Source organism: Myotis lucifugus, unplaced genomic scaffold (assembly GCF_000147115.1).
Source record: "Myotis lucifugus unplaced genomic scaffold, Myoluc2.0 scaffold_798, whole genome shotgun sequence".
Lineage (NCBI taxonomy): Eukaryota > Metazoa > Chordata > Mammalia > Chiroptera > Vespertilionidae > Myotis > Myotis lucifugus.
The window spans coordinates 119,939-146,683 of record NW_005871846.1 but is presented as its reverse complement, the minus strand read 5'-3'; the positions used below and the strand labels follow the sequence as shown (position 1 = coordinate 146,683).

General features: G+C 51.1%; 1 protein-coding gene across 1 annotated transcript in view; it reads right to left on the bottom strand.

Moving 5' to 3' along the window:
* Nucleotides 1-26,745, bottom strand: part of LOC102426156 (solute carrier organic anion transporter family member 3A1-like) — a gene marked incomplete at its 3' end in the record, with an annotated part of 112,834 nt that overhangs the window by 63,546 nt on the left and 22,543 nt on the right. The window contains 1 exon segment of the mRNA XM_014448310.2: nucleotides 11,882-12,347. Within this exon segment, the coding sequence (XP_014303796.2) occupies nucleotides 11,882-12,347 (466 nt within the window).

Genomic DNA, 26,745 nt, shown 5'->3' with positions numbered 1-26,745 from the left:
TATATAATTTTTTTGAGGAAGGGAGAGGGAGATAGAAACCTCAATGATGAGAGAGAATCATGGATCGGCTGCCTCCTGCACGCCCCCCACTGGGGATTCAGCCCACAACCTGGGCATGTGCCCTGATGGGAATCAAACTGTGACCTCCTGGTTCATAGGTCGACGCTCAACCACTGAGCCACGGCGGTTGGGCTCCATGAAGTCTTACTTATGCTATCTCCTTACCCTGTCTGTGGCAGGTGTGATCTAGTGGGTTAGAGAGTTGGCTTAGCCAAGCCTGGGAGTGAAGAAACTCAAGTCCAAGTTGCCAAACAGCCGTGCATTAAGCGCAAGTGGGCCTGAAACATGCACAAAGCCGTCCACTGAGCGCATTGCTCGCGCTTTACTGCAGGGAGGCTGTGAAAACACATCACGTGGGTGCTGTAGGAGCCAGGCTTTATCTGATGAGAGTTTTAGAAATTCCCACGGAGAAGCCAGGCCCTGAGCGCCTTACACCCGGCAGAACTGGCCTGCCTAGAAACGCATCGCCAGAAAGACATCACATACTGTACTGCTGACATGGCAAACAGCTAGCTATTCAGTAAGAGGAGAGGGAGGGACACACACACACACAGAGAGAGAGAGAGAGAGAGAGAGAGAGAGAGAGAGAGAGAGAGAGAGAGAGATGCCTAGGTAGTTGAGTTAAGCTCATTTTATACTTAGCCCAGCACACTTGGGTCCTATGTTACCCTGGTAGGGGCATAACAGTGTCTAAGGATGAGGGAGGAAGGAAGCAGATGTGGAAAAGACATGGTCTATGGGCTAATGAAGACCAGGATAGTAATCCAGGCCTTGCCATGAACCAGCCCTGTGACCCTGGACAAGTTGCTCAGCTCCCCCCGGCCTCAGTTTCTTCACCTGTACAATGGGAACAACAACCCCTATCAGCCTGGGCTTTCTGAAGAAAGACTGAGAAACCACATGCAAAGCGCCCATTCTCTGACGCCACATACCAGTGACCCCATACACAGAGCTGGCGTATTCGCTGTCACCATGGTCATTATTCAAACACACGTGTGTCTAAATAAGCAGGCAGCTGTTCAAGTGTCTCTGTGACCGCAGTAAGTCCTACAACTCAACACTTGCTCACAACCAGTAACAAGGCCCACATTAACCATAAATAAATGAAAGCATCGAGGTGGGACACATTTGGGCTTTCTACAACCTGCTGACCTGATCTTGTCTTTTACTCAGAGTCACAGTTACCCACGTGCACCTAAGCCAACGCAGTTCATCGGCGGGATCAAGCCAAGGTTCTGTCCCCCGGGATACAATGTGCGGACGGAGGCTGGAGTAGGTGAAGTGCATTAGGCCTAATAATAGACACCACTGGGCTTTGAAAGGTTCCCAGGGTCCATGCACCATTTTAGAAGCTATTAGAACCTTGCTGTGCGAATGAGGCCTCTTGCTGGGCACCCGGATTCCCTTTGTCAAGTCCATGAACAACCCGCAAAGCAGGTGGGCCAATGTGACTGTTCCTATAGGTACAGGCCTTGCCCAGGAAGGGAGGCGGGGGAAGTTGCACTCATTTGCACCATATCACAGAACATGAGAGAGAGAGGGAGACAATCATCTCTCCGTGGAGAGAGGTCAGGATGCACTCGCCCAGGGTGGGCAAACTTTTTGACTCGAGGGCCACAATGGGTTCTTAAACTGGACCGGAGGGCCGGAACAAAAGCATGGATGGAGTGTTTGTGTGAACTAATATAAAAACATCATTACATAAAGGGGTATGGCCTTTTTTTTTTTTAGTTTTATTCATTTCAAATGGGCGGGATCTGTCCGAGGCCATAGTTTGCCCACGGCTGCACTAGCCCCAAGCCCCGGCACTTCCCACTCCGAAACAGGAGACAGTGGTAAAGCGCAAGCACAAGGAGTTTTCTCAAATGCAGCAACTACCCCCCGCCCCCTTAACGCCCCCTCCGCTCAAAAAAAAGGTTGGGATAAGAAGTTTTGCCCAAAAAATTCTGCCAAGTATATTCATGTACTCAGATGATGAGGGAGGAGCGGGGGGGGGGGGGGTCCCTCACAACTTTCTGCCTATTGGTTAGTTGTGTTTTTCTTTAAATACATTTTTATTGGTTTCAGAGAGGAAGGGAGAGAGAGAGAGAAACATCAATGATGAGAATCACTGATCGGCTGCCTGCTGCACGCCGCCTATGGTGCTCAAACCTGCAACCCGGGCGTGTGCCCCGACCAGGAATTGAACAGTGACCTCCTGGTTCATAGGTTGACGCTCAACTACTGAGCCACACCGGCTGGGCTGTTGGGTAGGGTTTTAATCGCCCCAAGAGCATTTTTCTCAGTAAGAACACATGGAAAATTTTGACTTTGAGAGTTCAGATTCTATTAATGATCCCGGCGCATTTTAAAAATGTTTTTGCTTTCAGAGCCAAAAATAAAAGTTTTGATTTTCCTATCTGTGCATCAGTTCAAACCAGCACAGAAAATGTGCTGAATATTACCCAAAACACCCATGGTCAGGCTGAAAGAAGGGATGGAAAATTTCCACCCCAAAGGAGTTCCGGGGGGAAGGGGTTGGGTGGAGGAGGAGGAGGGCTGACAGAGTATCTGCCTGTGTCTCCAACGCCACAGAGAACGCATCTGACGTTTCACCCAGAGTGACCTCAGGGCCGCATCCTGTTATAAGTACAGCGGCTCCCCAGGGGGCGGATGCTGTTGAGAGCCGAGCCCTGGACGACATTCCAGTCCCCAAGTGCCATCTGTCACTCCGCACTGCCTATCACCTCAACTATCTTGGCTTACCTCACCCCGAGACGCCTGTTATCAGGGTCTACCCAGCGTAAGGACTCTATGCGATCCTAACCTATATTTTACGCATGAACCTCTTTGAGAATTCAGTGAGAGCTTCCCCACAGGGTGCAGATAGCTCCATGTAATTTTAGCCCCCGACACACATGCGAGAACCTTTAGCCTCAAGTGGCTCCGGTCCGGGGCACTCGATTTTTCCTGACACATTTAACATAAATGCCTGTATCCCAGCTCTAAAGACGACACTCAACTTTTTATGAGTGTCCATTAGCCACCTAGTGCTTTGGTATCTTTATTTATTCTTTTAAATATATTTTTATTGATTTCAGAGAGGAGGGGAGAGGGAGAGAGAGATAGAAATATCAATGATGAGAGAGAATCACTAATTGGCTGCCTCCTGCAAGCCCCACACTGGGGATGGAGCCCACAACCCGGGCATGTGCCCTGACCAGGAATGGAACTGTGACCTCCTGGTTCCTAGGTTGATGCTCAGCCACTGAGCCACACTGGCTGGGCTGCTCTGGTATCTTCAGATTTTTGTCTGTATGTGGACTCGGACACACACACACACACACACACACACACGCAGCTGGGCAGGAACGAAGTGGCAAAGCCAAGTTGAGAATGAAACATGCTCATTTAGCTTATTCACTCCTGACAATATGAAGTCCTGCGAGGGAGGGAAGGTGGCTTTGGCAACTGCCGTCCATATAAAGGAGCCAGGGCTGCTCATGATTTTTCCATTCAATAAAGAGCACCATTGAATACGCTGAGCGTACTCGACATTCTCCTGCCCACATAAGCCATTTGCTATTTAAACACTCACTGTTCCCGCACAGAGCCTGCCAACAGGTTATTTTTAACTGCTTTTGTTTGGTTTTGGTGGCTAGGGAGAAAGTGGAGGGGGTATTACTTTTGACCTCTGGGTCCCTGTCCTGCAACTTCAATGTCTATGAAATAAGGAAATGAAGAACGAACCAGAACATCCAACCTAATCATTTTTATTGTAAAGGGTCTGGAGTTCTTGAGTTCATCAGAGTATCATGAGTGAGTATCTTTTTGTTGTTGTTAATCCTCACCCGAGGATATTTTCCACTGATTTTTAGAGAGAGTAGAGGGGAAGGGGAGACAGAGAGAGAAAAACATCGATGTGAGACACATCGATTGGTTGCCTCTGGTTCGCACCCGGACGGGGGCCAGGGATCGAGCCTGTAACCGAGGTACATGCCTTGGCCAGGATCGAACCCGGGACCCTTCAGTTCGAGGGCTGGCACTCTAACCACTGAACCAAACCGACTAGGGCATGAGTCCCTTGTCAGGACACCCATGTGCTTCACTCATTTATTCCCCAGAAAAAGTCACAGCAAAGCCAAGTGGCTGATGTCCAGCTCACACTGAATCTACCTGAACTACCCTGAGCTTTTGAAGTTTTCAGCAAATGTGGACAAGGCTATGGCCACAAAGATGTTCATCACCCTAACGTCCTAAAAGCAGATCCAAGTGTTTCTAGATTGACAAAAATCTTATGCAATTATCTGAAACAATGTTCGTTGTTTATAACACATCTATAAAAATAAAAGGGTAATATGCTAATTAGACCAGACATCTTCCGGACGTCATTCTGGACATCCTTCCTGATGAAGCCGGGGCCAGAGGGAAGCCAGCCCAGGTCCTGGGTGCCTGTGGGCGACCAGAGGAGGGAAGCAGCCTCGGTCCCAGGTACCTGGGGGTGACCAGAGGAGGGAAGCCTGGGTCCCGGCTGCAGGAGGGAAGCTGGTGCCGGCAGCCAGGGGAAGGAAGGCCTACTCTTGCATGAATTTTTGTGCATCAGGCCACTAGTCAATTGGTAAAAAGCAGGTTTGCTTATGGTATGGTCTTAACTAAGTAAAAATATATACGAAGAACAAAGGCTGAAATGAAATATACCTACATTTTGGCAGCATATTCTATAGGTACCTGGATTATGAATTATTATTTAAGTTTTCTTATTATATTTTTGTTTTTCCCAACTTTACATTCTTTTAAAAGAACGGAACCAATATTCAGAAACAAATTCAGAAGCAATGTGTTGGAACCCGGAAAGCCAACCAATACATCACTTTGGGGCGATGGGCATACAAGGTGGGGTGCCTATAAACCAGATAGCCTGCTGGCTGGGTAACACCAGCACTTGATGTGTTTTGAGAGGAGCCGCAGGAAGCGGTCTGCAGGCAAAGAAGATGCCTGCTGGTTTAATTCAGGACTGAAGAGGCTGCTATTCTCACATCTCCTTGATGGATTTTCTCCGAGGCTGGAAATCGAGATCTAACTGCTCGTCGAAGACCTGCCTGTGTGTTTAAATAAGTTCAGCGCTTCCCTGCCTCGATTTCTACTCCTGGAAATGGAGATGATATGACCATCAAGATGACCAGGGCAGTGTGTAATGATGTCCAGCATTAGCCGTGGCGCCTGCTGCAAGAGACACTCAGGCAAAGCCTTGCGAGGTAGGTCCCAGCCTTGGTTTTCCTGATAAGGAAACAGGCTCAGGAGACGTGTCCAAAATTCCAGTGGCAGGTCCGTGGCAGAGCCAGGATTTGAATCTCGGGGCTGTCAGGACTCCAGAGCCCACGCTTGGAGTCTTGTCCAAGGTCACCCAGGCAGTGAGCACAGCAGTGCCTCCCCGAACCGCAGGGCATGAATTATGAGCAGCTGAAAATGAATGAGCAAGACCTACCGGCTGGGCAATATGGAATCGCCAGATAAGAGCCGCACGCACGCCTCCTCGCACGCTGCTAACACACACTGAAAGTGGCATGTGACCAGCAGGAATGGAACGGCCAAAGCAAAGTGCCCGGTTTCACAGCGTCATTAATTTTAGAAAAAGAAATTAATGAGGGAAACTTCAATATCAATGAAGTAGCGAGAGTATAATGAGTTATGCTTGCCCCCACCAGGGACAGCTTTTTAATTATTTTTTCAGATGAACTGCAGTCACCGCGTATGCGATCCATACCCGACCCACACTCTCTTTGGAGAGTAAAAACACATTTTACCCAACGTCAAGTTACAATAAAAACTCATCAGGAGCAAAATAACTCTGGCTCCCGGGGCTCGGAAGGGAAATTTGGTGCTCTCTGGTTGCCGGCTGGTATCAGAGTGACCTTTGTTCTAAACAAACAACTGGCAGATGAAATCTGGGAATAATTCTCTTTGCATCATTAACCGCAACATGGAGGGCTCCACTGGGTTTCAATGTGAGTGATGAAGAAAACATGACACATCCATGTCTAACGTACCTGCCTCCTGACTGGGAGCGATTGCTCCAAGCGATGTGCACGCAGGAAAGACCATGTGAAGGCCCGGGAGGAGCAGGCCCCCCCCCGTAAGCCAAGGAGAGAGGCCGCGGAGGAAACCAACTCTACCGATACCCTGAGCTTGGACTTCCAGCCTCCAGGACTGTGAGACGTTAAAGCTACAGCTTCAGCCACCCAGTCTCGGTGTGACATTATGGAGCCCCAGCACACTCATTCAGTTCTCATGCCCAGTCATCTAGTTCATGGCCCCTAGTCCCAAGCTGCCCAGGCATGGCACCACCTTTAAGAGGAAAATAAATGGTGGCTGAAGTGAGGCAGGAAACCTCTTCATCAAGAAACACGGGTCCATCCTAGCCGGTGTGGCTCAGTTGTTAGAGCGTCGGCCTGCGGACGAAAGGGTCGCAAGTTCAGTTCTGGTCAAGGGCACGTACCTTGGTTGCAGGCTCAATCCTGTGTGGGAGGTAACCAATTGATGTGTCTCTCTCACATGGACATTTCTCTCTCTCTCACTCCTTCCCTTCCACTCGGTGTAAAAATCAATGGGGGGAAAAAGATCCTCAGGTGAGGAAAAAAGGAAGAGGGGGGAGGGGAGAGAGAGAGAGAGAGAGAGAGAGAGAGAGAGAGAGAGAGAGAGAGACGGGAAGGAAGGTAGGAAGGTCGGCCCTGGCCCAGAGGAGGTAAGCTTCAGTCCATTCCCCATCCATGTAAGGTTAGTGTGCAGCAGTTTGAGGAATTAGCAAAACCTGGAAGAGGGATCACAATTTTTCAGGGCGGGCCTAGAGGGTAGAACCAGAACCAGCATGCGGCCAGTTGCAAGTAACAGATTTCTACCACAACCCAAGGTCCATCTCCTAATGGCTCTTGTGGTTCCAACACGGAATGACCAGCCATGCGAGGGCACGGAGCCCACAGTTCCGGAGAGGTGAGCAGAGCATGGAACACGCCAGCTGTCCCGCCTCAGAGTCTCAGCTCCGAGCTGTGCCCATCTCTCCTCAAAGCGCCAGGAATCGGGACACATGCCCTTTCTGGAACCCTAACCTGAACTGGTAGCTGTTCTCCTTCCTGCGCCCCTCTCTCTGCCTGGCTTTGAGACACAATGCTCTCTTCCCACCTCCCTGGCTCCTGTAACTGTTATGTCCTGCGGGCCTCAGGCTGCCCTGTGGAGTGTCCTGACTTACACCTAACCCCTGGGCCACCCACCAGTCGCCTCCTCCGCCCCAGCCTTGTGACAGCATCCAGACGCACCTGCAAAGAACGCCACTCTCAGACCTGAAGCCTGGCCCTGCCAGCCAAGTTATCGGAGGCAAGTTACTTAGCCTCCCAGAACCAGTTTACCTGTCTGCTTCATTCATAACAGCAAGAACTTTAAAAACCCATGTCCAACCACAGAGGGCATTAAATATTAAGGTATATATCCAGGAGGGAATAGTAAGGATGCAGTAATAACATCGCAGAATATTTAGTGACACAGAAATGCTCATGAAATATTAAGAGAGAAATGATCATTGCAGAGCACTACTTATTATAAACACATTTTTTTGTAGAAAAGAATATCAATGCACAAAAAGCCTTAAGACAATCATAAAGCTAAGAGTAATTATTTTCTAATTATACTTTCTTTATACTTCCCAAGTTGTCAATGGTGTTAATACTTTTTAACTAGAAATAAGGTTATTTTTACAATCTTTTCACACTCTCGTCTTGGCCTGTTCCTCCTCAAAGATTAAAAACAAGACAAAACTAATGGATATAGAAACCTAAGAGGACACAGTGATGCCTGGCAGGTGGCTCAGGCGGTTGAAGCATCATCCTGTACACCAAAAGGTTGCAGGTTCGATTCCCAGTCAGGGCACATATCTAGGTTACCGGTTCAATCCCCAGTTGGGGAGTGTACAGGAGGCTACCAAATGAAATGTTTTTCTCTCACATCGATGTTTCTCCCTTTCTCTCTCTCTCTCTCTCTCTCTCTCTCTCTCTCTCTCTCTCTCTCTCTAAAAGTCAATAAACATATCCTTGGGTGAGGACTGAAAAAAAAAGGACAGAGTGAGTCCATGGCATTAGCTACTTATTCTTACCTACAATAAACGTGCTAAGTCTTGAACTTGGAGAAACAGGGCGGCTAAGGACACTGGGCTAAGGGAAGGTCACCCCTTGGACTGGTAGTATGAGTGGACTCCCAAAGGGTCCACTTGGACCCCCATGGAATTGCTTCCACTGCCACTGCCTGACTGTCCATTGTCAAGTCCTGTACATTTAAAACATGGTTTTAACTGTCCCTTTGACTGTCCCTCGAGGAAGACAGTGAGTGCCACGTGTCACCCACGGGTCACTGTGTCGCCGCGCTGTGAGGCTTGGCTCCACGTTGGGCTGGAGCAAACAGTCTGCCAGCAGAGCCGCGGCCCCATTCACTGGGCTTTGTCCCCTGGTAATGAGCTCCCTTGGCTCCCTCCCCACGCTGGAAAGCAGCGACCTCAGAGCAGAGCCAGCCGGAGAAGCCCCTTGAATGGCCCATCGAGGAATCTAGGCGTTTGGCAGTGGCTCGGCCGAAAGAGGCCAAAGCAAATTCGCGGTCATTTCAGTGGAAGATGTCAGCCTGACTCGAGATGGAATGTGTCACCTCCCCCTGGCTGCAGCCGGGCCAGTGACATGGCCACAGACACGCAGCGGGCCCCTATCTATGACCCGCTCTGCGGGCGCTCCAGGGCAGGTCTTGTCAGCAGGGATGTGCGTGGGCGGCCTGAGCACCGCATGGCTTGGTCCCCTTCCGTGCTGACAGCCACGGGAAAGGGCCAGCTGTGAAGAAGCTGTCTGACACGTGCAGTATCTCTATTCCTTTCCATCTCCAAGCCACACTCAGGTCTTCAGCATCTGACCCGACGGCTGCTGGCAGGCCTCTCTCTCTTACCCAGCTTTTCAGGAGCTGGGGCCGGAGGCACACAGCTACTCACCCCAACGCGTGCACATTTACACCCACAGTCCCAGCGCCAGTTCCTTCAGCCTTTCCTCCTCTCTGTGGGGAGCTAAGAGGCCTTAATTCATATTGATTCCGTTCAGTGGGTTCCTCTAAACACTTCCCAAAGCAAATTTAGTGGCTTCCCATTACAGCCGATAAGTGCTAACATCTCCTCATGATCACTCACACTCTTTTATGACCTGGATAGTAAATGGATGGACCAGTTATGTCCCGCATATGCTATGGCCTTAAATTGCTCCTGGAGAATCCGAACCACGCATGGAATAAAGGGCCACCCAGGGAGGCCAGGGGTGCGGGAGGCCGGCTCCCCGCTGTTCCCTGGAAACAAAGACCCGCGAACCCAGCAGGGAGACCCTCGGAGGGTCCGTCGCCATTGGTTTGGGAAGCTGGCCAGATGGACCAGAGCCACCGAGATGCCCATGCTCCATGCAAACAGCAGATGCTCTCTGCCTGCTTAACTACCACAGAGGAAACGGGGTCCAAGAAGAAATCTGGCCGAAACATTCTTCCTAGCAAAGGCTCACAGCAAATCCTACAGATAAAGGCTCAGAGGCCCCTCTGCCCACACTCCACCTCCCACACCCAAAACCAAATGCCTCCCCACCCTAAAGCTTTGCACACACCAACCAGGCCCCATCCAATGCAGGGAAAAAGACATAGGCCCCCATGTCATGGAAACTTCCAGAAGAGAGCGCTGAGCCCGCTGCCTTGCGCAGGAAGCCCCGAGCAGACGTGATTGAGCACAGCCATGACTTGAGGAGGTATCTGGGGAGACATTTTTCTATTTGATTCTATCATTAGAGACAAGAACTCAGCTTTTCACTCTCCGTTTCCTTCTCTGCGCTCTGATTTATCTACTTGCTGTTGTCACTGCCAGAAAACATCTCTCCCGGAGTCCTAGGGTAGCATCCGTCAAGTCAGAGACCAGCTGTCCTGCTGGGCCTCAGGAGACCAGGCTGTGGCCCATGTCCTCGTCTGCAACAGTCACGTGGAGTGGCTTTCACTCAAGCTTTAAAAGTAACAAAATGCAGCCCTAGCCGGTTTGGCTCAGTGGATAAGAGTGTCGGCCTGTGGACTGAAGGATCCGGGTTCAATTCCAGTCAAGGGCACATGCCCGGGTTGTGGGCTCATTCCCCAACAGGGGGCATGCAGGAGGCAGCCGATCAATGATTCTCTCTCATCACTGATGTTTCCCTCTCTTTCTCCCTCTCCCTTCCTCTCTGAAATCAATACAAATATATTTTAAAAATAAAATAAAAGTAACAAAATGCACATGATTTCCTTGAACCCCTCTCCCCAGCTTCAGCCACAATCATGGAAGCCCCTAGCCACATGGGGAGAGGACCCGGCCATGTCTGGCCTGAGCAGTCTCCTCCTCTACTTCGCGTTCCATGGTTAGGTCCTGACCAAGCTCACAGGTACTACCTTCCTCAGCTTCAGCCCACCCGCAGAGGACTGAAACATACGCTTGTAACATATTTGTTCACCAACAGCATCTCGTGCAGAGCGGGGACCGAGAGGCCCAGAGGAAAATCGGGGTTCAGGAGTGTAACCCTCCCAGGCCCTCCTGGCTCAGAAAGCTTAGGCGGCTGGAAGCTTGGCAGATAGGAAGCCTGGTGTTAAATTCTGTTCAAATTCTATGGTAACCAACCCTCCGTGTTATAACGAACTTCGTATCTCAAGGCGCACTGCTTTTGGGAGGCGCAAAGCTTCCGCCAGCAGAGGTAACTTTTTCAAAACTTAGCACTCGGGGACGGGATGTGTCATACAGTCCAACAGCTTGTGGGAAGCAAAATTCTACTTGGCAAACAAGGGGTGGAGATGCTAGGCAGGCCAGGCCTCACCGTGCAAATGACCTTGCAACATGACCCAGGGGCAGTGACACGACCAAGGAGTCCATGCCACCTTGCCAAGAGCAGACACACCCATTTCCTATAAGAGCCGATCGCCACTTAGATATTTCTTAGCCCCGTATCTGCAAATGGCTTCCATCCCTTCCAGGATAAAATATCAGAAACGCACACAGCGCAAAGCAATTTTTAAAAACTCACATGCACCTGATTTCTTCCGAAATACCCAGTTTCAGCACATACCCCCGTTACAGAAAAAAATTACTTCAAGTCACCAACTTTGAATGATAGCAAATGCCAACGAGTAGAGTCCAAGTCTTCCCAGGTAGCCCCAAGTTCACAGGCACACAGAAGAGCAGGTAAATAAACACAAAACTCCTCCTGACCACGTCTCCCCTCTCGGGTCTCTAATGCTCAAACTCAGCACAGTGGCATCACCTGGGGAGCTTTTTAAAAATGCATTATGGCCCTAGCCGGTTTGGCTCAGTGGATAGAGCATCGGCCTGCAGACCAAAGGGTCCCGGGTTCGATTCCGGTCAAGGGCACATGCCTCAGTGGCAGGCTCCTCCCTGGCTTGGGCCCTAGTCTGGGCTTGTGCAGGAGGCAACCAATCGATGTGTTTCCCTCACATCGATGTTTCTCTCTGTCTTTCCCTCTCTCTCCCACTCTCTATAAAAAAATAAAAAGAAAATCAATGGAAAAATATCCTCGGGTGAGATTTTTTTTAAAAAAGCCTTAAGCCCAGATGGCACCCCAACCCAACTACACCAGATTTCCTGGGGTGACACTCAGACATGAGCTCTCAAAATCCCTGTGTTTTGAAGCCAATTGTGAGAACCAGTGGCTCCGGCAAAATACAAAGTTCACGGCCCACCTTTCCTTCCTTTCTCAACACGCCCACGTTACTAACAGCATGAACCAGAGAACCGCGCCCGGCGCTGGCCGGCTCCTACCTATATAGAGCGAGGAGTCCTTCCTCCGCACGTGGTCGTCGATGTAGGAGACGCCCAGGGGCTGCACGGGGGTAGCACCGATGCCCAGGAGCACCTGGGCCCCAATCAGCAGCAGGTACATCATGTTGGTGGTGGTCCGGTTGCGGCAGATGAGGTCAGGATCGGGCCCCTGGTCGCTGGCTGTGCCATTGGCGGCGCAGACGTCGCGGCCCTCGGCGCCCCAGAGGATCTCGCCGGCCTCGTACTTGTACTGGTGGGTCAGGAACTCGGGCAAGGCGGACAGCAGCGCCCCCAGGGCCATGACGATGCCCCCGCAGCCGATGAGGCGCGGCCGGTGCCCCCGTGCCCCGAAGTAGCTGACGAAGAGGATGAGCGCCAGGTTGCCGATCTCGAAGCTGCTGGCGATCACACCCACGTCGGCGCTCTGCAGGTTGAACCTCCGCTCCAGGGTGGTCAGCACGCTCACCTGCAGGTGCCAAACAAAATCTCAGTGTCAATCCCGGTGGACACCACGGGGGAAGCCCTTTCTGGCCTCGTGGTACCCCTGCCCCTCTCGACCCTCCCTGGAGGTTTGTACCAGATGCAAAAAGACACCTGTGCACGGGATTTACACCCTAAGAGTCCAACAAGTGTTTACTCAGTATGATAACGCTAATCACACGGTTAGAGAAGTTTTTCTCACTGGCAGAGAAGTTGTTCTGGGCCCCTTTCCTTCCAGAAACGTCCTGCCTCTGCCCAGGAAGCATACCTTCCCTTACTCCATCGCACTTCAGGGCCCTCGAATCCTGTGAAAGTCAGAAGTCACGGTGCCTTCACGCTCCCAACTCGAGCCTATTTATTTACAAAGCCCATCTGGGAGGACCCAAAGGAAATAAATAAAACGAAACAAAAACCTGGGCAAGCTAGATGAGCTCCTTAGGATAAGCAGTAGCCCTTTGCTTTCTTCTAGAGATTTCCAAAAGACGCAGATGTCCCTAGAGGCCACCAGGTAGTTCATTCCTGACTGTTCTATGCCCTATAGCCCCACGAAGGCCCCTCGGAAGGAATACGTTTATGCTTTCCCCCACCTCTGTATTCCTGTCCGCCTTCCATTGGTTTAACAAATATTTACTCTCTACTACTGGCCTGATAAGGCTCTAGTCACCACAGAGAGAAATCCAAGGAAGAGATGACACCTGGCATGAACATGTCGCCTAGCATGGATCTAGCCTTCCTCCAAATGTATGAGCAGCCGCAAACTCTCCAAGTGCCCAGGCACATGTGCCCACACGCACACCCTGTGTACCCCTGTGATGATCAGCACACGTGTGTTCTATTTGCTTTCATTATAAAAAAGAACTGCACACATTCAGACAGGCTCCGCTGGCCCTGAGGTTCCCCGGGCACTAGAAGTTTCAGGTGGCTGGGCCCTCCCAGTTTCGGGCCAATTGGTCTGGGAGACACCTGGGCCCTGGGATGCATTAAGGAGCCCCAGGGGATTCTGTGAGCTAACACAACACATGTTCCTTGCCCAACCCTCCAGCTCTGGTCCTGGAAGCTCTGCAGAGCAGCGTTCTAACACTGACACAGCCCCCATCTGTGACCAGTGACAGGACAGCTGAGTACCCTGTCACCTGCATTCCAAATCTGATGCCCGTTTCCATGGTGCTTGCTTTTTTTATATATATTTTTATTGACTTCAGAGAGGAAGGGAGAGGAAGAGAGAGAAACATCAACGATGAGAGAGCATCATGGATCGGCTGCCTCCTGCATGCTTCCCACTGGAGATCGAGTCTGCAACCCGGGCATGTGCCCTGACAGGGAATTGAACCGTGACCTCCTGGTTCATAGGCCGAGGCCCAACCACTGGGCCACACCAACCGGGCTCCATTGTGCTTTCTAACCCAGTCAAGGCCAACCCGAGGTGTGTAGCTAGATTATTATTTTTCAAACACCAAGTATTGGCAACGGTTAGGGGGTAAAAACAAAGGCTTCATTCATTCAGCCTGTTCCTTTGTAACACAAGCAAGCATGATGGCCTACGACAGCGGTTCTCAACCTTCTGGCCCTTTAAATACAGTTCCTCATGTTGTGACCCCCAACCTAAAATTATTTTCGTTGCTACTTCATAACTGTAATTTTGCTACTGTGATTAATCGTCATGTAAATATCTGATATGCAGGATGGTCTTAGCTGACCCCTGTGAAAGGGTCATTCGACCGCCAAAGTGGTCACGACCCACAGGTTGAGAACTGCTGGCCTATGAGCTCTAACCAAGGCTTATCATCAGTAATGCAATGATGGAGGGAACCCCATGGCCTGGGAGGTGGGGGCTTCGGGGTTCACCCAGGCCTTGGTGGTGAATCCAGAGATGCCCAGCAGAGGCCGGACGCAGAAACAAGCAGGGACCCCACCTACGGGACCCCACGAGAGTCACCAGGATCAGTCCGGTGGGTCTGCAGCCCGGTGACCTCCACCCTGAGAGTAGAGGACAGTGAGGGTGGCAGGAAGGCTGGGCAGGTGGGCCAGGCTAGAGCGGAAGCCCAATCTCATTCCTGCCAGGAGGCTTAACGACATACATACTTGTCAGCGTGTCTGCAAACACGGCATCCGCTCGGTTTGAGCAGGTGCGCCCTGTCATGAAATATCACACAGGTATGGACATCGACGATGACAGATAAGGGTGGAGGGGTAGGGACAGCTGTGGGAGAAAGAGCAACAAGCAGCTCTTTAGAGAGACTGACGCCGGGGCCTGCAGCTCGGCCTGCCTCCCACCTGCTCTTGGCAGGGCGACCGCAGGGGTGACAGGAGGCAGTGGGGCCTTCACCTCCTTGCCTCAGCCTCGGGGACGCCCGGGTGGATCGTGTTTTGTGGATCAATTAGATCAGAGGCTAATGTCCTCAGTCACTTAAAGCACAATTTTGAGAAGACAGGCTAAGTAAGCATGCAGGAGGCCTCAGACCTCACTCGTGGCTTTTATGGGGCAGCGACAACCCATCAAGGAGGAGGTGGTGCTAAAGGGAACCACCATCTTACTTAATGGGAAACAGAAGTGAGGGAAAACAGCTTGATCACTGGAGACCAAGGAGAGGAAACTACGGGAGGAAAACAAAAGCGGAAGTGTCCTTGCCAAGTGAGTATGAAGTCATTATTAAAAGAATGCTTATTTATCAGGTTTCTACTGCAACCATTAGAAAGAAAAAAAGAAATGGGGGGGGGGGAGGGTTGTATCTCAAAATCTCCTAGAGCACATGATTAAGAAAATACAGATTCCCCGCCCTGGCCGGTTTGGCTCAGTGGATAGAGCGTCGGCCTGCGGTCTGAAGGGCTCTGGGTTCGATTCCGGTCAAGGGCATGTACCTTGGTTGAAGGCTCCTCCCCGGCCCAGGCCCTGCTCAGGGCGCATACAGGAGGCAACCAATCGATGTGTCTCTCTCACATCGATATTTCTCCCTGTCTTTCCCTCTCTCTTCCCCTCTCCCTAAGAAATCAATGGGAAAACACCCTCGGGTGAGAATTCACAAAAATCCAGGTTCCCCGACCCTGAGATGAGGTCCGGGCGTCTGAGGTTCTACAAAGCACCGGGGGTCTCTGATGCCCACTGGGGGCTGAGGACCACACCCCTGGCCCTGCAGGTCCACGCGTGTACTCACCGTCCCCCTAGAGCTGTGGTCCTCACCCTTCGGTGGCAGCAAAATCATCCGAGGCTCCCAGCCTGCAGGCTCCAGCCACAGAGCGCGGGCAGGGGCGGGACTGGACCGGCTCTAAAACCGCTGGTTCTCACAAGCTCCCAGGTGATGCCCATGTGCTCATCAGGGGCCTGATTTGAGAACTCTGCTCTCCTGACCTCCCTCTGCAGCAAACCCAGCCCACGTGGGATCACAGAGCTTGGTGTTTCAATTAGATGCCCATGGACAGCACCCCCTCATTTCTAACTCATAGCCATGCCCTCCTGAATGGGAAAGGCGGGCTGCACTGAGGGTGCCTGAAGCACGGTCAGGCCAGCGGCAGAGATGGGGGCCAGCCCAAAAGGGAGACTGTCAGATCACGCTGTCACAAATGTCAGAGGGCTGGATGCCCCAGAGGCCAAGGCTCACCTTCCAAAGGGCCAGGGTTGTCTGGAACGCAGTAAGAAGGCAATATCTTAGGAGCGGTACTGGAAGCTCATTGCTCCCATGAGCCCTCTCGCTTTCTTACTCAGCCTTGCTCAGCAGGGCCTGGACCTGAACTAGCATCACCTGGGAGCTATTGAAACACAGGACTCTAATGCAGTGGTTCTCAACCTTCTGGCCCTTTAAATACAGTTCCTCATGTTGTGACCCAACCATAAAATTATTTTCGTTGCTACTTCATCACTGTCATGTTGCTACTGTGATGAATCGTCATGTAAATATCTGATATGCAGGATGGTCTTAGGCGACCCCTGTGAAAGGGTCGTTCGACCGCCAAAGGGGTCGCGACCCACAGGTTGAGAACCGCTGCAAAATGTAACCTAGGAGAGCTGGGCCGGGCATGAATGCTTTCAAAGCTCCCGCACCCAGACAGGTGGAGGTATGTGTGCGCAGACCGTGTGCATGGACACTGCAGAGGGTGTACACGCATGGATGTTTGCAACCGTGCAACCTGGTCATATCAGTGTGGCATCAGGACAGAGGAGCCTCAAGTTCAAATCTGCCTCTGACAGATGGTGGCCACAGACGTGCATACATATGTAACAGTGCAACGACTTGAACTCTTATGATGTATCCACTTGCACATTTTATTGCATTAGTTGAAGCCTTAATTTAAAATTATTTTTAAAAGGAGAAAAAATCTAGCTTTGACAGCAATTGGCCAAGTCAAGCGTTGTGAGCCTGTTTTCACATCTGTGCGGTGTGGGACAATGTCTGAGTGAGTGCTATGCGACCGCAGCTGGTACACAGTAGGTACACCGGTGCGCATGCTCTGGGTGACTTCCGGTTCCATCCCGAGCACAATGCCTGCTCCGTGGCACACACCAGAAACCTAACTATGACTGGAGACCATGCCTGGCCTGGGGGAGTTTACAGTCTGAGGAGAACAGAAAGACCATCGCAGAACAGCACGGCCTCTAATCAGGGGTATATGACAGAGTGCAGAGGGCTCCAGGGAATCAAGTGTCCTGCACATGGAGAACAAAAACATGTCGGTGATACAACGTGGATGAACTGGGTGGTATCAGGTTTGCAGGGGGCACAGGGGCTGCCCCAACATTCCAGAGCAAAGATCAGAGCGTGAGGCGGCTTGCGGGTGGGAGGAAAGTTCAGACAGCCCTGGGGAGGGAAGGACCTTTTGACCCCAGAGCGCTGTGAGGAGTCACCTGAGATGGAGAAGGCAGGCGGAGGGCCCACCCTGGATTTGGAAGTCAATGGGGAGCCCAGGGAGGTTCCTGAGCAGGAGCCATCCATCAGCAGCGTTACGCTGGCATCGCTGCCAAGCAGGGAGTGAGCAGAAACTGCCCAGGCAGCTATTTCAACAGAGCTGCTGAGAAGCGGCGCCTTGGCAGGGCAGTGCTGGCAGGACGTCAGAGAAGGTGTCTGCGGGAGAGAGGCCCCGAATACAACACTTCTGCTCTGGGGGGCGTGAGATGTGACAGAGCCCAGCAGGCTGCCCGGGACCTGGCGGAGCTGCAGCCTCACACCACATGCCCAGCAGCAGGGCCGTGTCAGGAAGGGGAGCAGGTGTGGGCCCAGTCCAGGAGACGTCGGCCTCCGACACGACTGTAGTCACGCAGCCCAGCTGGTGTGGCTCAGTGGTTGAGTGTCGACCTATGAACCAGGAGGTCAGGGTTCGATTCCCAGGTTGTGGGCTCGATCCCCAGGAGGGGGCGTGCAGGAGGCAACCAAGCAATGATTCTCTCTCATCATTGATGTTTCTCTCTCTCTCCTTCTCCCTTCCTCTCTGAAATCGATAAAAATATATATATATATTTTTTTTAATTGTAATTCTTTATTGTCTAACCTATTACATAAGTCTCCTTTTCCCCTCATTGACCTCTCCCCAGCCGCCCGGAACCCCTAGCACATGCCCTCCCTGCCCCATGTCTGTGTCCATGGGTTATGCTCATATGCATGCATACAAGTCCTTTGGTTGATCTCTTACCCCCTCACCACCCGCCTTCCCTCATAGGTTGGACAGTTTATTCCATGCTTCTATGACTCTGGTTCTATTTTTGTTCATCAGTTTATGTTCATTATATTCCACAAATGAGTGAGATCATGTGGTATTTATCTTTCTCTGACTGGCTTATTTCACTTAGCATAATGCTCTGCAGTTCCATCTATGCTGTTGCAAATGGTAAGAATTCCTTCCTTTTTACAGCAGCGTAGTATTTCACAGTTTTCTAATCCACTCATCTTTTTAAAAAAAACTGCAGCCACACAGAAGACCCACGGGTCTGGAACAGAGGTGGGCTCATTTTTTTCTGAAAGGGGCAGAGGGTTAATATTTTCAGCTTCCAGACCACATGGTCTCAGTAGGAACTACTCCACACACCCCAGCACAAAGCAGTAATATACAGACGATGAACATAGCTGGTTCCCATCAAACTTGAACCAAACACCAGAGGGCTGGACTCGGCCCCGGACTCTGCCAATAATAACATGGGAAACCACGTTACCCATGTGTCTGTAATAAACACGCTGGCCATTTACAACAAGCGTGTGAGGCACTCCTGTTGCTGACACGAAAAAGTCATTCCAGGCACAACTTGAATGCGAGTTTGTTTTCTCCTTCCATGAAAGTAACTTGTGAGCCCGTTTCAGTTTCTTCTCTGAAGGGCCAAGGACCTGTCTTCTTGCAGTGAAGGGGGAGGGGCTCGACCCAGGGAGCACTGCCCCCTCCCTGCAGCCGCAGCAGCCATTTCATCCTGCGAGGCGCCTTATGTGGGTTTGTTTTTCATCAGAACAGCAGCCCCTTGAGTAATTCAAGGCACAGGGGAAAGGGACACACAGGCATCACTTGCGAATCCAGAGCCCAGGTTTGCAGAACCAGCAGATGACACAGCAGCACCTCCTGCAAGTGCCCTGGTGGCAAACAGATCGCTGGCCTGGCTCAAGGTCAGCGGGTCAAGGTCGCTTTATCTCTGGTTAGCCTGTAGTAGGACCACAGGACAGATACCTGGGTGTAACTTCACAACCGTTTTTCTTTAAAAGCCGAGTGAGAATTACATGGAGAATCTCTAACGTAGACCTGGCTCTGGACTCCAGCCCTCACCGATGGCATCAGTGTGCATGAGGGGGTGGGGGAGGGGCCCAGGGAACCCATGAGCGATTCTGAGAGCCACACACGAGCCGTGAACTTCAGGCGCCTGTACGCCTTTTCCCTGCGCAGCATGCAGATGGCAGATCTGACCTCGCAGTCGCCACAGGTTCAAATGAGGGGCAAGCCCTGCGCAACCTCGTCGCTGGGTCTGCCCTTATGCCGGGGGTTGTGCATGCGCATCCTTGCAGCAGGACCCTGAAGCCCACCAGCTTCATCCGCACCCGCGTCTTTAACAGAAGCACCATCATTTCCTCTGGTCGCCCTGAGAGTGAGCATCTCAGCCGGCCTTCCCTAGACAGGCCTCCGTCTCTCTTTGCCTCTGCGATTTCCTGCCTCTTTCTCAGACTGTTTCCCCCTCTACACCCTGTTTCTTAGTCTCTCTCATCAGTCTCTTCTCCCCAAAACTCGGTTCCCTGAATGGCCCTCAAGTGCACCAGAAACCTTTTTTTATTGTTCTTTATATTTAATGAAATCTTATGTTCAATTCATTCTACGAGAATGTGTAGTAGCATTTTATGATTCTCTTCTTTAAAAAAATATATCTCTAAATTTACTTGCTTCCCACTTACAAATCTCGTGATTGATTTTTCTCTCTAGCTCAGTGGTCCATCATGAAAAACGAAAGCTCCCCATCTCTACTGGGTACAACTAATACAATTTTCTTCCACTCAGTTGCCGAGCTGTACATTTTTACATCAGAAAGTTTGACATCAGGCCGACTATTATTAATAGTTTGTGGTTAGCATCTTTCACACAAAAACTTCAGACTATTTTTCAATTCACAATTTATGGGGTGCCAGGTGTCTTTTATTACAGAAACTTCAAGAACAATAGGAATTAAATGATTTCCTCAGCAGTCAACAAAAATGCAGGGGACCAGACACAGAAAGAGATTTCTGCCCTGGCCGGTGTGGCTCAGTGGTTGAGCATCGACCTATGAACCAGGAGGTTCTATTCCCAATCGGGACATATGCCCCGGCTGCAGACTCGATCCTCAGTAGGGGTCATGCAGGAAGCAGCTACTCAATGATTCTTTCTTATCACTGATGTTTTTATCTCTCTCTCCCCATCTCCCTTCCTCTCTGAAATCAGTGAAAACATTTTAAACATACTTAAAAAACAAAAAAAAAAGTGGATATTGCCTAACTCGGGACCAGAGAGCTGACAGCATTTCGCTCTGTGCACTGGTGACCGGGGGCCAAGATTTTTTAAAAAAAATACCCATGCGGGCTCTAAAGGGAAGATCTGCATTTATGAGAGGTGAAGAACATAATAAAAATGCAAAATACCACATGATAGCTTAATAACCTGTAATGACAAATGCCATAGCACGTGGGAAATCAAAAGATTACGCAGAAGAAAGCCGGAGTACAAGCGTAGTACAATAACCCTCAATGTTTAGACTGGAGGAGTCAAGAAAATAGCTTCCATATCTCATATCAAATGAAATGGGCCCGATGATTAAGAGCTCCTAGAAGCACCATGAATCAATGGCATTGGCCGGGAAAACCAGATGAAAAGTCACAGTCATTTTCTCCCAGTAATCAAACGTTGGTTTCATTTACAAAAAGCTTCCGTATGGAATCCTGCCTCCATAAAGCATTGTGCGCTGGCCCGGGACCATCAATACGGCTGAGCCAGCCCCTTCGACAAGGGAGTACATGCATTTCCAAACAGCCCTAAATGCCACAGCCTGGGAAGAGGTCTCGCTTATACTAATGCCCTGCGGGGGGGATGCATCATATTAAACTTCTCTCACTTCCTTTCCCTTTTCATTAAGAAACGGACCCACCTCTTGAGGCCCTGCTTTAAAGTCCAACTTCCTCTCTGCTGAAAGAGGTCATCCCTGGCTAATATCTCATCCCCCCACCCCCCCCAAACACCAAGTAAATGCGTTGGGTTAATTGTGTTAATAACACAGTTCGGCTTATACATTGGAAGTCACAGGCCTCCTTGCCCACAGGTCATTTTGCTTTAAAGGCTCCTTTTTCATGTAAATCACATCCCTTCATATATACTTGCGGAGACTGAAGAGATCTGCCTACACTGCTACAGGCTGTGAAATAATTGCCGAGGAGCTCTGTCCCCAAAGGACAGGCAAGGAGCAGGGAGCAAGATCCGTGAGTCCCTGGAGAGGACTCGCAGCCACAGTCCAGGATGCCCATGGGGTCCAGTGAAACAGCCTCCACCTCGTTCTCTGACTCTCGAGTTGCGCCCTGCTAGCCACAGCCGGCCGCCGAGACACACAGGCACCGGGGGTCCCTGCTTCGTGCCTCTGGGCAGGAGCGTGTAATAGGGGGCCAGTCCTTGCTGGGTAAAGTGGGCGCAAGCGCAGGCATCACTGAAATCACCGGAGAGCATTTCAGAAATGCAGACTCGCAGTCCTGGCCCAGGCCTGCATTGTAATGAGATCCCCAGGTGATGTGCACAGTGAAGTCAGAGAAACAGTGCCTGAGGCTGCGTGCTTTATACGCCTCTAACCTCCCGCCTTGGGATCACAAGGCTCCCAGCAGCCTCCTGAGGGGGGAGGGGAGGGGAGCTTATTCAGCCAAACACCCAGTCTCACCGTCTAGCTACCTTCGGGCAGGAGGGCACATAAAACCCTCTCTGTGACCTTCAGCATGTACCCATCCATCCATCGGTAAGTTCCGTCGGCTCTACGTTGGTTGGTGGATCCCAACGGTACAGGCATCTGTGTCCCAGCCACCATGGTCCCCTCCCCTGCGCTCCCACCTCCCTGCACTGCTCCTCCCCACCACCCAGGCAATTAAAGAGATACTTGAAGGACAGGAGGCATCACCTATCATCTTCCTACGGTTCCCATGGCACCCAGAACAAAACCCTAACCTGGACCACAGGCTTCAAGGTGAGAAACCCCACCAGGCCTCCTCTCCAAGCTCAGTCCTCCACAATCCTCCGTGTCACCCTTCCAACCTCACTGGCCTCGTTGCGATTTTGCAAATAGGCCAAACACAGTCCCAACTTCCAGACAATTTGTTGCTCCCTCTGCCTAAACCATCTTGATTTTTTTAAAATATATTTTTATTGATTTCAGAGAGGGAGGGAGAGGGAGAGAAACATCAATGATGAGAGAGAATCGTTGATGGACTGCCTCCTGCACGCCCCACACTGAGGATCAAGCCCGCAACCCAGGCATGTGCCCTGACCAGGAATCGAACCGTGACCTCCTGCTTCATAGGTCACCGCTCAACTACTGAGCCGTGATGGCCAGGCTGCCTAAACCATCTTTTCTCAGATCATGACAAGGCTGTCTCCTCACCAAACAGATCCTGAAGGAGGCTTTCCTTAAATGAACCCCTTCTATTGTTCATCGAACTCAGGTGGCTGATCAGAAAATTCCTCTAAGCCTCAATGGGCAAGGACTCTCTGCTCTCTGCCTCGCTCAGAGGTCCATCCATCTACACAGGACACATGAGACACATCCACAGGACACCTGGCTGAGAGCATGCGGTGCAGGCAGGGCCCTTGCAGACACCTCTGGGCTCTGAGGGTCTGCAGTCAGCTCCGCCTTTGGGGTGCTTTTCTGCAAACAGTGACTCAAACCTCTGCCCCGATGCTTCCCATGACTCACGACTCCATCCACACGCTCACTTCCAGGAACATCATCTCCTAAGACCAGGCACACCCCGCCTGGATCCTGTTACCTCACTTGTGAGACAGAAATCTGAGCCCCTTGTAAGGCTGCCGTGGGATTTAGAAATCATACCCTACCAGCGTCAGAGGGACGACGATGGCAGGCAGCTTGTCCTTTCGCTGCGACACTAGGACACTGTTTAAGGACTGACCCGAGGGTGGCTCCACTCTCTAGGCCAAGGGTCAGTGCGCGATGGCCCTCCAGCCAACACTCCGGCTCCACCTGCCTTTGTAAGCAGAGCTGCACTGGAGCACAGCCACCCCGTCTGTTCAGTCACCGCGGCAGCCTTCCTGCTGCCAGTGGAGCTGAGGGCTCGGGAGAGAGCAACAGCCTGCAAAGCCCAAAGCATTTACTCTCGGGCTCCTCACACATCAGCCAAACCCTGCTCTGGGGGAACATCCCTGAGTTTGCTTTTGCTAGGGACTATAGAGCGTGGAGCACAAGAAGGTTTACAGTTGCGAGTTCACAAAACAGTTTATTCTTTATTATTATTAACTAGAGGCCCGATGCACGAAATTTGCGCAAGAGTAGGCCTTCCTTCCCCGGCTGCCGGCACCGGCTTCCCTCTGGCACCCTGGACCCAGGCTTCCCTCTGGCTGCCAGCAGGCACCGGGGATCTGGGCTTCCTTCGCAGCCCCGGCTTCATCCGGAAGGTCATCCGGAAGGATGTTGGGTCTAATTAGCATATTACACTTTTATTCTTATAGATCATTGTAAACCTACTTTTGCCCCATCCTGGGTCTCAGACTCTATGAAGCTGCGTGTTAACTTGGAGATTTATATACAGTAGAAAAGAGAACCCCAAAAGCTATAGTAACATCACCCTGAAGGACACTGGCTAATTTTGTATTAATGGGGATCAGGGCAGCCCCCTGCTCCCAGGAATGTGCCATTTTTCCATGTGGGTTATTTCAAGCTGAAAACAGTCAAGACCCAACAGATTCAAGAAGGGTTACTTCTTCCCTAACTGCCTAAAAGAATTCAGGCAGGGGGCCTGAGCCAGGACGAGAGCCATTATCAAAGATAACCTTTTTGGCCCTGGCCGGTGTGGCTCAGTTGAGCGTCATCCCATGCACCGAAAGGTCGCTGGTTTGATTCCCGGTCAGGACAAAGGCCCATGTTCTGGGTTCAGTCCCCGATCAGTTGGGGAGCAAGCAGGAGGCAACTGATCAATATTTCTCTCTCTGATTTATGCTTCTCTCTCTCCTGTCCTCTCTCTCTGAAATCAATAAAAACATATTTTAGAAAAAGAAAATAACTTTTTACATCAGAGAGACTTATGTGCCTGGCATGGCAAACACTTGTTTACAAAACATTTGCTCTTCCTCGCCTTGAAATCGCAGGCCCCACCCCTTCTCCTAGCTCAGATGGCATGTGAGCCTCAACTGCCTGACTATCAGGAAATCTCCTATCTCTGGGGTTTGGGTTTCTGTAGAAATGAAATTGAAATTATTTTTTCTCCTGTTACTGTCTTATGTCAGTTTAATTATTAGATGGTCCAAAGAACCTAAAAGGGAAGAAGGAAAAACTTTTCTTCTCCTGCAACATCTAATGTCACTGACTGAGTTCCTTAGAAGGCAAACTCAGAGATGGACACTCTAGAACATGAAGAAGTATTCTAGGGGTCAAGCCCGTGAAAGGGAGGGAAGGAAGCAGTATGGGCAGCCAGAGACGGTGAGCTGGGATGCAGCTGTGACAGAGCCTTGTCTGTCTCTAAGGGATGTTCTGAGACAGGATGACCCTTGAGAGATGCAAGCAGGGGGTGAGGGATCCAGCCTTTTTTTTTTAATCTTCACCCGTGAATATTTTTCCATTAATTTTTAGGGAGAGTGGAAGAGAGAGGGAAAGACAGAGAGAAACATTGATGTGAAAGAAACACATCAATTGGTTGCCTCCTGCACACGCCCCAACCAGGGCCTGCAACCAAGGTACATGCCCTTGACTGGAATCGAACCCAGGACCCTTTGGCCTACAGGCCGACGCTCTATCCACTGAGCCAAACCGGCTAGGGCGGGTCCAGCCTTTATATACCCACCCAAGGCTTAGAGTTCTAGGCTAGTAAATTCATAAAAGAAGCCAGCACTGTATTTGACAAGGCATAACCTGCCACCAGTGCCAACGGCCACAATGACCCATGGGCGTAAGGAGAGGCACTGTGAGCTCAGGACCAGAGACCAGGGCAACTCAGGGGCTGGGAGAGGAGCTGAGCAATGAGTTACAGCCTAAGGGGAGGCAAATGGGGCTGTGAACCCCGCAAAATGCTGCAAATGCCCTTCCACCGACAGCAGGACCCCACAGTCCCTCCCTGTGACAACACAGAACTACTTTTATCAAAGGAGTCGCAGCTCGAGTGTTACCACCTTAGTCAGGGAAGAACAGGGATGGCTGTACAGAGAACCGACAACGTTCACTTAGCAACAATATACTTGTTCTGTGATCTTAAATCAGGGGTGGGGAACCTCCGGCCCGCGGGCCGTAGAAGGCCCTGGAAATCATTTGGTCTGGCCCTGCCAAGCCATTAGGGGTGAGTTAATTAAATGCTTGACCAAATGTAACAGGCTAATTTTTAAGTTGATGATTTTGTATGGCGCACGAATAATGTTATATATATATATATCCAAATGGCCTTTGGCAGACAAAAAGGTTCCCCACCCCTATCATAAATGCTCAGACATTACCTATTACTAATGTTAATGCAAGCAATTTTTACTGAGCACTTATCCTGAAGCAGGTTGTGTGCTAAGCAGGCACTTTTGCAAATTAATCCTCCTACAGTGCAATGTCACTCGGCTGTTTTGCAGATAAAGAAATTAAGGTTTCTCCTGCCCGGGGTCCATGAATACGAGGTGGAGCCGAGACTGGATCCAGGCAGTGTGACTACAGTCACACTACACACGCCAGGTAGCGGTTTGCTGCAAATCACAGGCAAGCGTTTGTCATTTGTGTAACTGGAAGCACACAGTGAAATTAAGTGAATGGAAAGCACAGAGCACAGCAAGTGTATGCACAGGGGCGAGACACACACACACACACACACACACACACACACACACTGAAGATGTAATGAGAATGCGAGCCGCCCGCACTAATTCAACAGGCCAGTCCCTGAACCACACCCCGTTCAGATGGCACTGCCAGCCCCGTCTCTGTGTCCAAGGCAGGGGGACTGGGAGTCCCAGGAGAAAGGACTGACTCTGCTTTTGACTCCCCGCCAGCCCTTCACTTTGCAGCAGCGGGAGGGCGGGCAGTCTTCTCGAATCAGTTAATAACCCGTCCAAACCAAACCGCAAACGAGGGCGTAATTAAAGTTCTTTTACTTGGGTTGAAGCGTATCTGAAACCTGCCAAGTGCTCAGAGCAAAACAGCAGGTCTTGAAGTTGATTTGGCCTTTTCCTCTCCTGCCTGGGACCCTAGGTGCTGAGAAAGGGAAGAAAGTTAATTATCTGCGGGGCCCCTTGGCTTGCCAAGGCCTGGAAGAGGCGCTCTCCACAAACATCGTCTCATTAAGTCCTGGCGCGCACTGCGTGGCACGGGAATTACTGCCTTCCATTCCGAGATACGGAGGGAGAGGCTCAGAGAGACGAAGCCACTTGCGCAGGGCACACAGCTCGGGAGGCAGGGCCGCTATTTAAAACCGCGGCAGCGGCCTCCCGCCTGGTTTCATTAAACTGCGTGGCCACCTCTCACGCCTTTCGTCACGAGACAGTCAGAAGACAGGTGAGAGCAGCGGGCCCTCAGAAGGGCCAAGGATTAAAGCCTGTTTATTAGTCCGAAGTGGCACGTCGCCTCTGCAGGGTGACCCAGCAACCGGGCACCAGCTGGGCTCTAAATGGCCGGAGCTGCCAGGCCGTTCGGAGGCGCCAAGATGAGAATGAGCATTGTGTGGTGGCAGCTGCCACAGAGCTCCGTGTACTCAGGCGGTCCCATTGTGGTAGAGGGTGGGAGTGGG